The sequence below is a fragment of the Anastrepha obliqua genome, chromosome 5, assembly GCF_027943255.1.
Source record: "Anastrepha obliqua isolate idAnaObli1 chromosome 5, idAnaObli1_1.0, whole genome shotgun sequence".
Taxonomy (NCBI): domain Eukaryota; kingdom Metazoa; phylum Arthropoda; class Insecta; order Diptera; family Tephritidae; genus Anastrepha; species Anastrepha obliqua.
The window spans coordinates 76,847,142-76,863,155 of record NC_072896.1 but is presented as its reverse complement, the minus strand read 5'-3'; the positions used below and the strand labels follow the sequence as shown (position 1 = coordinate 76,863,155).

Below are 16,014 nucleotides of genomic sequence, written 5' to 3'. Positions count from 1 at the left end.
GATATACAAAAAAAAAAAATAATAATAATAATTAAGACAACTTCTTAACACTCACCTTGCACACGCTGATAAATGCAAATAGTCTGAATGCGAATTCCGATTCACCGTTGGATCGAGCACAAATCGAGGCCACGCACTCGTCACATTGGTATTGTAACTGTAGCTTAATTGCGCAAAAGCGATGCCTTGGCCTGTAGCTGATATGGTAAGATTTTTCACCGTATTCGGAAGTTCATAGCTTTGTAGCGCCAGCGAATTCTCTCCATTCACGTTAAGCGTAGTCTCGGCACCCTGTCCATATTGCACGCTCACCTGCACATTATTAGCTTGACTTGAGAAACGTGCAGCGAAGGCCATCAGCGCTTGTATGCCGACTACGGTGTCTTGCGAAGAGACAAAACCACCGAATGCATTGCGCTGATCCGCCAGCCATTTGAGTACTGGCAAGGCGTCGCCGATGAGATTGTTTTCAAGCAGCGCAAGCGCCGCATACGAGGAGATTTCAATATTCACCGAGCGCGTGCGATTGTACCAAGGCGAGGGTCCTTCGGCAATGGGTGCTGTCTTATTCCACCACTTCTTTCCATCTACAAATGCAAATGCTCATCGTTTATAAAAGGTGACATTTTAAACCATTCCAATTAGTATACAGACCTTCGTTGACCGCCATAGCATCGAGCCGCTGCAAGAAAGCACTCTTGGAATTATGGTTGGCTCGTGACAGCACATAGGTGCCAATTGCCGTGGCATGTAAATCACTGGAGCTATCCAAACCGCGCGTTATAAAATCCAAGGCCTTGTTGATAACGTTCGTGTACTCGGGATAGGCTTTCTGTTGGAATAGTAAGTAAGATAAAGGATAAAAATGCAGTCTATACTAACTTCAAAGAAATCCTTCCCCCCAAGTTCATTTAAAGACACAGAAAAGGAACACATTACATTTACAAGTTACTGTGGACAACATTTTAATCTATAGGGCCGCCGTATGAAAATATTTATTTATTTATTTATTTATTTACAAGAATTATAATTTATTATTATCGGCAGAATATAAAAGAGGAAGTCTGAGTTAATGCTCCAGGGTATTCATTTCATTTTTATGATAATCTTTTAATTTTTAGAAAGAATATCCTGTACTTAAAATACAACTTTTATTTTATCTTGCTCTATTTTATCCTCTTTCATCGCTTTTATTTTATTTTATTTTATTTTATTTTATTTTATTTTATTTTATTTTATTTTATTTTATTTTATTTTATTTTATTTTATTTTATTTTATTTTATTTCAGTTTAAACCATCTCGGCTATTGCACATCTCGGAGATTACACATCCCGGATAAAATTGTTAAGGGATTGTGCTCTGGTGGAGCGTTGTCCAAGTTCTACGCCCATGCGATTGCTGTTGCTTAAATATTTAAAAATCTTCGAACTATTGCACATTGCACTTTCGCATGTATTCAAAAAGGTGTTGGCAGTCATACTTCTTTAAGTTTTTTATTAGATGCTTAGGCACTAATCCAGTGGAAAATATAATTATTGAAATTATGGATATTATGGAATTATATTTCAGTGGAGTATGGCTGTGGACGTTACGATTAAGAGGCACCGCTATATCAAACACTTCGCTTGTTTTATTTGCTTTGTCGAACAAGATGATCAGGTTTGTTGGCAGCTGCTGTTTGATTTGTAAATAAAAATCTGTCCCAGTACAGTTGAAAATTTTCATTTTCCAATATTGCCTTTGGTTCATATTTAAAATACTTCTTCTTGTAAGAGACTGCGTTTTGTCGCAAGTTGTTGGTAGAGGATCTTTGCTATATTGTTATGTCTTATGACATATTCATGGGAGGCAAGTACGCTATATCCAGCAATTACATGGTCAATTGTTTCACCATAAATGCCGCACCTTCGGCACCTATCTTCTATTACCTCACCGTGTATTGACCTGCGAAAATTTCTGGTTGGAATAACTCGGTGCTGGATAGCGATTGCGAAACCTTCTGTTTCAGAAAATAATTTTCCTCTTTTTAACCATAAATTGGATGATTGTGCGTCTATCCATTCCATTTAAAGGTAAAGGGGATGAACATCGTGTATTGTTTTGTTTGCTGCAATCCCCTGAGGTACTGGGAAGTCTAGCTCCATCAAACTGAACGGGATAAAGCCATTATCTGTCATAGCGATAGCCTTAAGTAACTGAGATTCGCTTCTAAGAAAATAAGTACGTAGCTTTGAAGTTTGCGAAAAGTGTAGGTGCGCTATCTTAATGAGGCGTCATCACCACCAACGTTTAGAGGGAGCAATACTCTTTCCACGGCGCTTTGACGGTAATAGCTCTGGAACTTAGTAAATATGGTGCGTATCAGCGTTTCAATCCGAAGGATATCTGTTTGAGACTATTTTATTACTCCAAACGAGTAAGTCAAAAGCGGTATGGCCTAGGTATTAATTGCTTTGCATTTATTTCCATTGTTCAGACTCGTTTTTAATACAGCTTTCAAACGTGTCTCAAATTTGTTAATGAGGCTTTGCTTTACTAGCGTGTTACAGGTACAGGGCCCGCCAGCTATCGTTACGGATTTGAACTAGGTATTATTTGAAGAATGGTAACACTTAGCTGTCATCTAATTTGACAGAAAATTAGTTTTATTCTTCCACTGAACGAAAATGGTTGTGTATACGCTCAAAGAACGCTGGGAAATATTGCGACATTACTTTGAAAATCATGGTGCTACTTGTTACACAGCGAATGCTACGATCAATCTTTTGCGCACTGTCTTCGAAGATGGCATTATTAGCCGAAATTCTGATATCGTTTGGCCACCTCGGAGCTGCGATTTGACGCCGTTGGATTATTATCTTTGGGGTGCCGTCAAGTATCAGTGTTATGCCAACAAACCAACAACAACTGATGCACTGAAGACCAACTTACGCGATGTCATAGCTGAAATACAGCCGCATACAATCGAAAATGTGTTGAAAAATTCGACCGATCGTATGGGATGGTGCATGGCTAGCCGAGGCAGCCATATGAATGAAGTTGTGTTCCATCATTAACCGGAAAGATTGGACTTCAAAATAAAAAAAACAGTTTGGAAGAATATTGAGTAGTTTCTTTTTTATAGCATTTTTAATTCCGTAAAGTTATATGGCAGACCCTATATAACAAAAAGTTATAGAAATCCTAAATATTTAGATATAAGATTCGATCCTGTACAAGTTGTCTATGATAATCTTTTGATCTCCTTCTATTCCTCGGTTTCATCAAGCTGACTCATCTGCCTACATCTGATTAGTATTATTTTGCACTTATCTGCTCCAAACTCCATCCCAATGTCATCACTAAAGGCTTTAGTGGCATCTAACAGCTCATAAAGCTTTTGCGTTTCGTTTGCGTAATTTTATTTTATTTTATTTTTTAAATTTTCTTTTCTTTTACTTAGTTACTCTACTTTTATTACTTAATGTTTTATTGAATTTTATTTTATTTTACTTTATCTAATTTTTTATTTTATCTCACTGAATTTGTTTATATATTTTATATTCATATATTTAATTAAATATTTTCTTATAGCTTTTTTAATTATTTTTTAGGGGGGAACGAAATCTTCCCGTTATACAAAGCTCTAGTTTCCTCACTTCTTTTCAAACGAACGAAGCTGAATCTCTATAAAACTATAATTAGGCCTTTCGGTATTTATGCTTCGGAAACCAGCGATGAATGCCTAGCTGAGCTAAACGACTTCCATATCACCGGTATCAAGCATCAGTGTCTTAAGTTCGCTGGGCATGTTCTGAGGATGGACCCAAACGAAATTGCAAAAAAGGTCTACAATAGTAAGCTGTATGCGCATTATAAAAGGCGTCGTCCGAGGAAAACCTAGATTCACACAGTTAATGACGACGCCAAGATCTTTGGTCTGAAGAACTGGAGGATGTTTGCAAAGGATCGAAAATCTTGGTCGAAGCTATTGAGGAAAGCTAAGATTCAACTCGGACTGTCCCCCAACAATGATGAAAATTAATATATTTTACTCTATTCGTTATTTTTTTTTTATTAATACTTATTTAAAATTTTGGTTATATATTATATATGTATATATTTTTTATATTATTTATTTTATTTCAGTATAATATACAGATATTTTTTATTTTATTTTATTTTTTATTATTTTCTTTTTCTATTTAATTGTATTCCATTTTACATTATTTTATTTATTTATTTAAAAAAATGTTTATACAATTTTTATATTTTTATTTTATTCATTATTTTATTTCGTTTTGTTATATTGTATTTTATTTTTCTTTATTTAATTATTTCATTCTACTTTCTTTATTTTATAATTTTGCTTATTTCCCATTTATTTCCCTTTTTTATTTAGTTATACTCTATTTTTGTTTTATTTTTTTGTATAATATTTTTAAAATCATTTTAAATTTATTATTTTTATTTAATTTCATCGCATCATATTTTATTTTTTTATTTTATTTCTCTCATTAATTTCACTACGTTCTTTATTTTTTTGGATTTATTTATATAATTAAATTTTTATATTATTTAATTTATTTTTTCTTTGTATTTATATATTTTTTTTGATTCAGGTATTACTTATTTCACTTTATTACATAATATTTTAGTTTTTATTTTATTTCTCTACATATATAATTTTACTCTACGTTCTTTATTTATTTTTAATTTTCTTATACTTTTGAATTATATTTTATATCATTTCAAATTATATTTTATTTATTTTTATTTGATTTGTCTTTGTATTCAATTTTATCCTAATTTCTTTATTTTATTTTATTTCATTTTTTTTAATTTTTATATTATTTTTTTAATTGACTTGCTTAATTTAATTTCTTTAATTTTAATTTAATTTATTTGTTTTATTTAATTTTATTCTATTTTATTTTATATTATATTTAATATTTTCTTAGATCTAATTTTATTACTTTTTGCTTTTAAATTTTATTTTACATTATTAATTAATTTTACTTTATTTCATTTATTTACTTTGATTTAGTTTCGATTTTAATTTCATCTTACTCACCGCATTCTCCATGAAGGCCATTGTTCCAAACGCCGTTAAACTCAAACCTTCATCACTAAATGCCTCAAAAACGTCTCCTCTCTCTTCAAAGCCTCCACCAGCGGTTTGGGTACTAGCCAAATATTCCAGAGCTTTTTTCACAATTGCCTCGTCAATGTAAATGTAAGGAGCAGCTTGTCGGAAGGCACGCGCCACATAAGCGGTCAACCAAGTCGAACCACTCTTCTCCTCTAAACCAAAAGCGCTGAAAGCACCGTTCATATGACGATAATAGAGCAAATGTTGATAGCCCACTTCTAAATTGCGTTTAATGCGCATTTCAGTCGCAGGCGTCAGTTGGCGGAGACGCTACGTTAATTATAATTAATAAATAATATTAATAAAAACAAATTGTAATAAAAGTGTTTACCTCCAGGTATCGCAGCACCAATAAGTTGGGCATAAAATGAACCATTGCCTGTTCGCCACAGCCCGTTGGTAAGGCTATTAAGTGCTCAATATTTCCCAGTAAGCTGCCTATCACATCTCCCACTGCAGTCATTTGTATCTTCGTTGAGCCGGCGATGGCATTACGTGGCACATTGGCAGAGATATTTATTTTGGTTTGTGGACCTGAACTAAGTTCGAAGAGGAAACCATGATTAATGGTCTCTATAGCGCCTGGATATTCGACAAGCAGGGTGGTTTCGACTGTGTCGGCAGCCAGCGGAGAATTAGCCACCGCCTTGACGTTAATAGGACCGACACGTTTGGGTTTCACAATGAAGGCTATAGGTTTTACGGAATGCGCCAGAACTCGCACTGTGCGACGACTGTACAATTCGATTTCTACGATAAGTGGGGTTTGAATAAAAAGTGTGCAATGAGAGCAATTTAGAGGGGTTATTTACTTGGTGTAGGATCGCCCTTTGCGTCAAGTGGCGGAAACTCAAATTCTTGCGCGGTGTTGTAAAATGTTACCTCAACATCCAAATCGCTATCCTTATTGTTGGTGATGACGAATGGCAGTGCGATGATCTCTCCTAAAAATTGAAATTTAGCGAAATGAAAAACGATGTTTGAGATATACATATATATGTATAAACAAATTTACGAATTTAAAGATGTCTACATTAAGAACTAATATGATCGAGTATGGTTCTCTCGGCAGAGGGAAAGTCGTTAAAAAAGTCCGCTGAAGCGTTAGCAAGATCAGTTCCTGCAGCAACCATTTCAAATAACCATTTTTTATCCGGTACGCCGAAAGGTTTAGTATTGGCGGGACATGTTGCTACAAACATGTTGCATTTTTAAATGTTGTGCACTAATACTGATGTGTCGCATATACAAAAGTTTAGCAACATTGCCACCTTGTCGTTTAAAAAAATACATGGGACATATGGTCAGTTTGGGGGTATGTTCCACAACTTTAAAAAATCGATGATAAGATGAAAAAACTCTAAATATTTTCCTAAAAAACTGTGCAAAAGAAGTAAAAATTAAATCCATATTACATAAGAATTTATAAAACAAAAACAAATCATTTTTATTACAAATTAAATAAGTGTACTGTGAAAAATCAATATATAAGGACAAACCAATAAAAATTCTAATTGAAATTTTGCAACTATTCATCATTACTTGACACTTGCACGTTTATTACGGACTGGATCAAAAATACTATCATCTGTAGATGCCATATGTCAGATATATTCAGTCCATCTGTCGGGCTTAATCCAAATTATCAACGGCTTCTGTTGGTCATTGTAGCAAAGTCTCTTATTAGCCAACGTTTTTTTCTTTATCGAGTTGTTCATACAAGGTGGCACAAAATTAATCTCTTTACTGGAAAATGTATAATTTTTGCAAATGGCGTCGTTCGTCAATCATATTTGACACTTGCGAACTAGACCGCTGCTGTATACAAACAGACAAACAATGGAGCGCGTAAAGTTCAAATAAAGATTTTCATTACTCAGAATATTTTTTTTATTCAGTAAAAAAATTATTCAAAAACAAAATTGAATGATCAATTGGTATGGTAATTGCTAAAACACTCAGGCTAAAGAGCCCATTGTATTCGAAGCTTTGGAAAGTAAAAGGGTTGATAGTCAATGAGGAAAGGGGAGAAGTGACAGAGAGAAAGAGATAGGATAGAATTGTGAGAATATTCTAGATTCTTTGGCAAATCTGAAAATATTTTCCAGTGAGAGAACGAATTTTACTCATTCACGTGACATCGGAACCAAAAATTCGTAGCCTTGTTCTAGCAAAGGCGGGACACTCACAGAAAAAATGCTCAGTGCTATCCGCCTCTTCCAAGCAAGACAGGCAAATCGGGTCCTCAATGATTCCAATTGTGGTCATATGTTGATCCCATGGGTTGTGTCCTCTAATAACACTGACCATCAATCGAACGCCTTTTCTCCCAAATTTCAGAAGAAATTTCGACGTTCGAGCTTGTCACAAAACACTTTGCAGTTCTGCAGCGTTCTAGACCGGAATTGTAAATTGCATACATAATCGCTGATCGAATTCATGATTCCTTCGGAACTAATTCGGATTATTGGCTCTGGCCCCTGTGGGGTGACCGCTGATCCGCAATTGGCTAATTCAGCGGCAAATTCATTTCCTTGAACACCGCGGTGTCCTGGAACCCATATAAGTACATGCTCATTCCGTCTTGCAACAGAATTCAGCTGATTCTTACATTCTTGAACAATCTTTGAGGTTTGCTTGCGCTCTTCAGAGCCTTCAGCGCAGCCTGACTGTCACTAAAGACTCTAATCTATTTCTCGCTCCATCTCCTCTCAAGTATCTACTACATTCAGAATGGCAAAAATTTCCGTTTGGAAAACATCTTTACTTAATCTTATCTGAAAAAGTTTTGCTTAATAAGGAATTTTTTTAGGAAATATGTTTTGATTAGAAAAATATTTTTTGTTTTGAGATTCGTGCAAGATTCTTGTGAGAAAGAAAGTTTCGTGTAAAAAAAATTATTAAAGAGCCGTGTTATTTCAGAAAAGGCCGTGTAAAAGAGAGTTGGATGTATAATAGGCTGACAAAGATTGTGTGTATCTGAAAAGAACCGAAGGGCGGGATGAACTGCTACAACAACACAGCAAATTCGGCAGTATTGCTCAAAAATAGATGTGGAATTTTTTATACCGTTACAACAACAACAACAGCAGCTTGGATTCCTATTCGGACTTTCATCACTTCAGCAATAGCTCAAAAAATATTTCACAATGTTTACAACAAAATGAATATTTACATCGCTCAACTCAATTATGACTACTATTCAATATTGTTTTTGCTTTGTCTTATTTCCATTGCTTCACTCACTCAAAATGTAATATTACATTATCCCCTCTTACCTTTCCTAATCGAGTATGGGACTTCAGTGCTAATGTAAAACTCTTTGTACGACTGCAATGTTTTTGTTGGGTTTGTCAAGCCCAAACCGGTTATTGGATCCAATGAAAATGCGGACAGCACCCACGAAGTCATAGAACTTGGTATACGACGATGCAACGTTGTGCGTCCTTCATTACTCGCCGAAATGTTCAGGAAAAGCCAAGTGTCTGCAGGCTCATGCATCAAATGAATCCGAGGATTATGCCAATAAGGCTTGGGTGTATACGAGAAGGCATAACGCCCCTTGCCAGGAGCGAGTGTATTCACTTCGAAGTGATGTGCTGGTCCTATATCCGTCTTGCGTATTGTGGTTAATTTGTTATCGTCATCATCATAATCGCGCAGCAGATTCGGTGTAGTCTCGGGTTCTGTAAAAGGAAGAATGTGAATTTATTATAAAAAAATGCATAATAATAACTTTACCTTTTTCTATTATAAAATCTGCATTCGACATTGTTATAACGCCCGATTCTTTACCGGGTGAGCCGCGTTGTGTATTGATATCACGCAACTCGTAAGCGTTCAAGGCTTCCATTAGGCCACTATAACTGAGATCGTTACCTGAAATGGGTGAAAATGCGGGGATATTTTAAATTACTTATAAATATACTGAAGTACCTTTTCTTATATTGACGGCATTCTGATCTACCAACATAAGACCCACATATGAGTACGGTTTGGTCGTGATTGTTATATCGATATCCTGCCCAGGAGGTGCTTTGAGTGGTGCCTCAACTTGTATCTATAAAATGACAAAGAAGCGAGGTATTGAATTAAATTAAATAACTGTTTACTGTATATTAAAATGAAAGAATTTCAACAATTTCTTCTTATTTTTATTTACGTTACTCACATTATTTATCAATGTGTGCTCGAATTCGATCACCTGCTCATCGTAGACAAACTCGCCATTTACTACCATATAGAGTAGCAGCTTCGCGCGCGGCATCATAGCAAATGTGGCCAGAAATTTAAAAGTGTGATAGTTGCTGTTATCCACCTGTCAATAGTTTACTTAAGTTTTTATGGTTTTTTTAGCACATAAAATACGCTCACTTGCACAGCATGGGTTGTAATAATATCACCACGTCCAACTAACTGATAAATGAAGTACTTCATTGGCTCATTGGAGCGCACAGCTACAGCAACATCCTGATTTATCATTGGCCTAAATAACCGAATATTACACAATTGAGTTTGAGAAGTTTCATAGAGAATAAAGTTAGTAAACTAAGCATTCGGAGTCTGCAGCATAGCAAAGCGTCTACGGCTCTCTTGTGCCGTAGGCATGCAAAACTGCAAACAAACCCACACATAATACTAATATAAGAACCATGGGTATGTCACAAGCGTATCTGTGGTCTAGGTGCTATGTCGTGGGGACAAATACTTCATTGTGAAGGGAATGTGAGACCGCGAGCATGTATTATCATGCCGAGGTTGATCGAACACACGATGTTAAAAGAGCTATGCTCCGGAGATATCGTTGCTGCAAAAATAAAGTACTTGAAAAGTGGGAACAGTGTCGAAGCTATCATAGTTTCGGCCTACCTACCCTACGACTCTTTACGGCCACCTCCTTCGAGGGAGCTAAGAGAAGTGGTGAAGTATGCAGAATCCAATAATCTGGGGCTAATAGTGCGCTGTGATGCAAATTCACAGAACATTGTGTGGGGAAGCAGCAAATGCAACCCCAGAGGTCTCAAGTTACTGGATTTTATCCTGTTATCCGATTTGGTCATTCAAAACACTGGTAACAAACCAACTTTTGTGACCAGAAGGAGACAAGAGGTGATTGATTTAACACTTACCAATAGGTCAGTTGGAAAACAAATCAACCGATGGCGAGTTTTGGAAGAGGACTCTCTTTTTGATCATCGTCTTATCGAATTCCGACTGGGAATTGACACAATATCAATACCTTCCGGTAGGAATCCTCGAAATGTGGACTGGGGCAGGTATGGTGAGCTTGTAACAGAGCGATCACCAAACCTGAAAAAACTCAAATCAGCAGAAATGATTGAAGATGCTACTAAGAAATTAGAAGGTACTCTAATCAATTGCTTTGCAGACAGGGTGGCAATCATGTGAATCAGCCATACACGATCTTGTTAGCAAGATTGAAGCCGGGCTGGAAGCTGACGAATACACAATGGGCGTGTTCGTGGACGTTGAGGGGGCTTTTAATAATGCACTTTCGGCACGATATGTTCTTCTGCCGAACGACACTGAGTTAATCAACCCATTATAAAATGGATATATTCCATGCTCTCTGAGAGGCTTTTAACCGCTGGTGGGAGCAGTGATGAACAAATCACAGTCAGGGCCAAGCAAGGATGTCCCCAAGGGGGTGTTCTTTCTCCGCTGCTGTGGTGCTTCGTCGTAGACTCTCTATTAGTGGAGATGCAGGAACTCGACAAAACAGGCTTGTACTTATATGGGTTCCGGGACACTCCGGTGTTCAAGGAAACGAAATTGCCGACGAATTGGCCAACCGTGGATCAGCGGTGCCCCCACAGGGGCCAGAGCCAATAATCGGAATCAGTCCCGCAGGAATCAAGAATTGGATGAACGATTATGTAGGCAATCTAGATAAAGAGCGATGGTCCGGTCTGGAACGCTGCAGAACTGCAAAGTGTTTTGTTACAAGTCCGAACAGAAAACTGTCAAACTTTCTACTGAAACTTTGAAGGAAAGATATTCGGTTAATGGTCGGCATCATTACAGGGCACAACCCATGGGGTCAGCATATGAGCACCATTGGAATCATCGAGAACCCGGTATGCCTGTCATGCTTGGAGGAGGCGGATAGCACTGAGCACTTTCTCTGTGAGTCTCCTGCCTTTGCTAGAGCAAGGCTACGAGTATTGGGTTCCGATGTCATGAGAATGAGTAATATTCGTTCTCTAAAACTGGAGGATATTTACAGATTTGCCAAAGAATCTGGAAAATTCTCACAGGACTAACTATCTCTATCTCTGTCTCTATTCTTTCCTATCTCTTTCTCTGATAGGTACTTTTCTCCTTCCCCCCTGACTATCTACCCCCTTTCCAGAGCTTCAAATACAATGGGCTCTTTAGCCTGAGTGTTTTAGGAGCCACCAAATCTCCTGGTGCTCCTTGGCTCGACCTTTTCAAATTCAAAAGCATTCGGAGAGGCTATAATTATTTGAATATACTGTACATTTAACTCAATCACTCATCCTCCCAGTCTTACTATATGGCGCTGAGCCTGGACATTGACGAACTCCGATGAACGGTTATTAGGAGCTTTCGAGGGAAAAATTCATCGCAAGATCTATGGTCCGATTTGCGTGAATGATGCATATCGAATACTATGGAACCACGCGCTGTACGAGCTGTACGCCGGCATCGACGTAGTAAAGTGCATCAAAATTCAGCGGCTGCGCTGGATATGTCACGTTGAGCAAATGGAAAATTGCGATCCCGCAAAGAAAGTGCTCTTTTCGAAATTCACTGGTGCAACTAGCAAAAAAGGACGTCTTCACCTACGTTGGAAAGACCAAGTCGACGACGACCTAACTGCTCTTAATGTTTCTGCTCTGGCGTCAACGCGCACAATGCAGAGGCGATTGGCGCAACATTTTGGTAGCGGCCAAGACCGACCATCGGTAGTAGTTGCTAGCTATGTAAGTAAGGGCATTTAACTCACACCTTTACTAAGTCTAATTTCGCTAGTGGCGGGAGAGAAGAAAACTCAGCCGTTTTTAAATCACTGCCATTATTGCTTCTTTCTTTCTTTATACTTTTTTTTCGCAAATAACAAAATTAAATAGGCTACTGAAGTAAATAAGGCGGCAATTTGAGGTCATAACCTAATAACTACACTAGTGAACAATATTTTTCGTCCAATGGAACAGTCGTAATAGGATTTTGAATAATCGTATATTCCGCTTGTGTAAATTTCTGGATAGTTAAATGTTTTAGCTAAAAATTTGTATTGTAATTTCTTTACTTACTTATCATTCAATATTTTTGCAGTAATGTAATTTTTGCTATGTAAATGTTTACGAGGTATTTTGCCCACATCGGTGATAATGCCAATATAGTTCACCTAGAAAAGAAACATTTTACTTATTTTTGCTTATTAACTGAAAATCGGAATGCCCTTTAGGTATTCACAGAAAAACAAACCACTCTTTTTTCAGAAGGAGTATTCACGTACCAAAACATTATTTTTAGAAATATTGTAGTTTGAAGGAGTTTGCTAGCAAATAATAACCATTTTTAAAACTATAAAAAATCGAAAACACGTGCAGAGGTAGATTTGCTTAAGACGGCGTAACTTTCACAAATATCAAATCTTAAAATTTTGGTAGGAATATTAATCACAGATGGGGCAAGCTAACACAAAAAAAAAACAGTGCTCAAATCAGTTGACTTAGAGCGTCATCTGGCAGCTTTTTGGGAACCTTATGATCAATGTGATATTTGGAATTCGATAATTCGTTCAAAAGGCGTACTTTTAATTAATAAGGTGTTAGGTATTTTTTTTTTTTGCTATCTTATATAACCTAATTGAGTTCTACCGCTAAGCGGTGCTTGTTTCAATAAACATATTGGCTTTTTTTAACACGTTCACGCCGGCGCGTACCACCGGTGGCTCGCACAAGTCTGCTTCATGGGGCGGCGCGTACCACCGGTGGCTCGCACAAGATTGCGTCTTTAGGCAGCGCGTACCACCAATGGTACTTTATTAAACGGTACCTATGAGATGAGATGCCATAAACGACTACCCTTATGAAAAAATTTCGTTTTATGACCTGCAATCGCTTCCGATAGAGCGAAAAGGCTTAAACATTACCGTCTGTGGGCGAAGACCATGAATAACAGCGCCGGCGGGAACGTGTTAGGAGTTTAATTTATTTTTTTTTGTGTAGTGAATACCCTTATTCGCACCACTACACATGCATATTCTCGCCTCTACTTACGATAACTGAGTGATATTCATCCTTATCGCCTTCCGGCACAGTAAATTTCATTTTAAATTCACCATTCGTGTTAATGCCATAAACTGTTTTATTGTACATTTCGCTGCTGCCATAAACATTGGTCAGATATGCCGTTGCCTCGGGTGGGAAGTTCTTAAGTTGAGCACCGTCACTGCGAACGACTTTTGCCTAAAAATATAAATTCGTAAATTAGTTTGATTTTTTAAATATCTATGCTCAAAGTGAATTTACTCACCGTCACCTCGAACGGCACACCTGGTATATAATAACTGGGTATACGCACAGTCTCGACTCGATAAGCATCTAAATGCACCGTTATCACAGTGGAGAAATTCTGCACCGAGCCGGTGGACTTCTCTTCAACCAAAGCGTCTAGCAAATATTCACGTTCATAATCCTCCTTCAATTTAAGCTCATTGCGTATATCGAATTCGAAATAGGCATTGCCGTTAATGGGCACCACTTTTCTCGTAATTAAATCATTCACGAACGGTTGCAACGAACCGAAGAAGGTGGGATATATAGAGAGTGTAGCCTCGCCTACAATTGGTTCGCCATATGCATAACTACAAAAATATGGGATGTGAAATAACTTAAGAAATATATGTATAAATAATCGATAGGCTGTTGATAACTTACTGCGCCTTGATGTTCGCCTGAATTTTGTCATCCTTGTAGATCGCATGTTTGGCTGTGTCTATTTCAACTACGAATTTAGGCAAAATGTATTCCACCACCTCGAAAGTGCTTTTGTGTAATTCTTCCATTACCTCCACATTCACCGACCATTCGCCCATTTTCGGATAGTCGGACAATTGTAGTTCATTGCTATATACAGCATTTGTCAGTCGTATATCTCGGTAGCTTTTTATGATATTATCGCCAGCATCTCGTATTGTTAAGTGTACACGACCGTAATTTCGGGCTGGTTTCAAATTGGCGTCTAACAGTAGGACGCGATAATGCACCAAATCACCAGGTTGATAGATGGCTTTGTCGTTTTGCACCAATACGGTGAATTGTTTGGCTTCAAAGTTGAGTTGGGTTTCATTGGTGAATATGGCGCCACTGACACCTTCCGCAGTCAAGCTGTAGCGATCTCGCTTTAGTGCTGGTATCTACAGATTTTAGCATTAGATATATAGTAAAGTTTACGAAACTATAAAATACTAATAGTAAATCGTTTACATCGACACCATACCTCAAAATCCACCAACTCCGTTGAATAGGGCCGCACTTCTGCAAATTTAAAATTGGTGTAACTCGAACCGATAATGCCCACTTTCACTTTGACCGGTTCTGGGGATTTATGTACACTCACAGCTACATGGTAATGTGAATTGGGCCGCAAAGTGTTGGGTGCAATTATCGAGTATATACTGTAAACAAACAAAAACAAAAAAACAATTGAATACACATTTCAAGAAAAATATTGATTTTTTTATTATAATTTTGAAGATTAAATAAACTCGTTCGCAGCGGATTTTCTGCGTTTCAGTCAATCAAATTCTACAACGCGCAGGTAAATTTCAGGCGTTAAAAAATAAAACTGCATACTCAGAAAAATAATAAAAATTCTGGTTAGAAAGTAAAAAATTATATAACTTTTGTTGTTGTATGAAAGGGGAATAGCGTATTAGTGCAACAGCGGTAATATCGGATGTTTGTTTAAGAGATAATACATAAAAATGATAATACAAAACAGAAATATTGTTGAAATTATTTTTTTTTTACAATCTGGTGGATAATTACATGGAATTTATTTTTTGAATATGATTTCCGTCATATGTGAGCCACGGCTACAAGTTACATAGTCCATTCGACGAATACTTTTTGCAATAATTCTGGGTATATGGCATCAATTGTGGTTTGAATATTGCAATAATTCGATTGTTAAGCGCGCTATATGCACGTGCCATCTTGTTGGAACCGATATCAAACGCCGTTCACCGTAACGGCAGCACTTTCCTCATTTAGAAAGAAATTAGGACCGATGATGCCGCCCGCGGGTAAACCACACGTAAAATGGATACATTTATCAAGGAACATCGCCAACAGACTTTTTTTAAAGTAAATTTCCACAATTTGGAAACGTTGTACTGGCGTTCTTGTGAAACCTTATTGCACAAAAATCTTAACACTGTTCATTTAACACCGCCGATTTGTGAAAATTTGCCTCGAAAAAAATAAATCTGTTTGCGAAGTTCATAGAGTACTGCTGGCATAGTCGGTTCTTATTTCTTTCGAAATCAGGAAGGAGCTGCTGCGGCGGACATATGCCGGAATACATACTCGTATATAAAATAAATGCCTTGAAAGTATCTACCAAATTATAATAAAAAAGAATTCATTCCAACAACATTTCTGTTTTGTATTGGGAATAAGTTTTCGTCCTTTCTTACCCAAAGTTACGAATTATTTAAACAATTAAATAATGCATGATATTATGTGAAGTATGTGCCATTGGAAGCTACCACTTTACTCCATCTTTCAGGCAGCATACGGATTCCTCTGACAAAAAATTCGAGTTCTTTTCACTTGATTCATTCATTGAGCCAGTTTGCGATGCTCTCGTAAAAAGTGAACCGCTC

The 16,014-nt window shown here is 37.1% G+C and overlaps 1 protein-coding gene across 1 annotated transcript in view; it reads right to left on the bottom strand.

The window, feature by feature from the left end:
- Nucleotides 1-16,014, bottom strand: part of LOC129249360 (thioester-containing protein 1 allele R1) — a 28,732-nt gene that overhangs the window by 1,222 nt on the left and 11,496 nt on the right. Inside the window, exons 2-16 of the mRNA XM_054889148.1 lie at nt 14,625-14,802; nt 14,063-14,541; nt 13,659-13,989; nt 13,403-13,591; nt 12,431-12,525; nt 9,507-9,618; nt 9,304-9,450; nt 9,069-9,192; nt 8,874-9,011; nt 8,411-8,818; nt 5,945-6,076; nt 5,464-5,882; nt 5,055-5,402; nt 655-832; nt 56-587 (exon numbers count right to left, since the gene is read on the bottom strand). Of these exons, the coding sequence (XP_054745123.1) occupies nt 56-587; nt 655-832; nt 5,055-5,402; nt 5,464-5,882; nt 5,945-6,076; nt 8,411-8,818; nt 8,874-9,011; nt 9,069-9,192; nt 9,304-9,450; nt 9,507-9,618; nt 12,431-12,525; nt 13,403-13,591; nt 13,659-13,989; nt 14,063-14,541; nt 14,625-14,802 (3,810 nt within the window). The remainder of the gene's footprint in view (nt 1-55; nt 588-654; nt 833-5,054; nt 5,403-5,463; nt 5,883-5,944; nt 6,077-8,410; nt 8,819-8,873; nt 9,012-9,068; nt 9,193-9,303; nt 9,451-9,506; nt 9,619-12,430; nt 12,526-13,402; nt 13,592-13,658; nt 13,990-14,062; nt 14,542-14,624; nt 14,803-16,014) is intronic.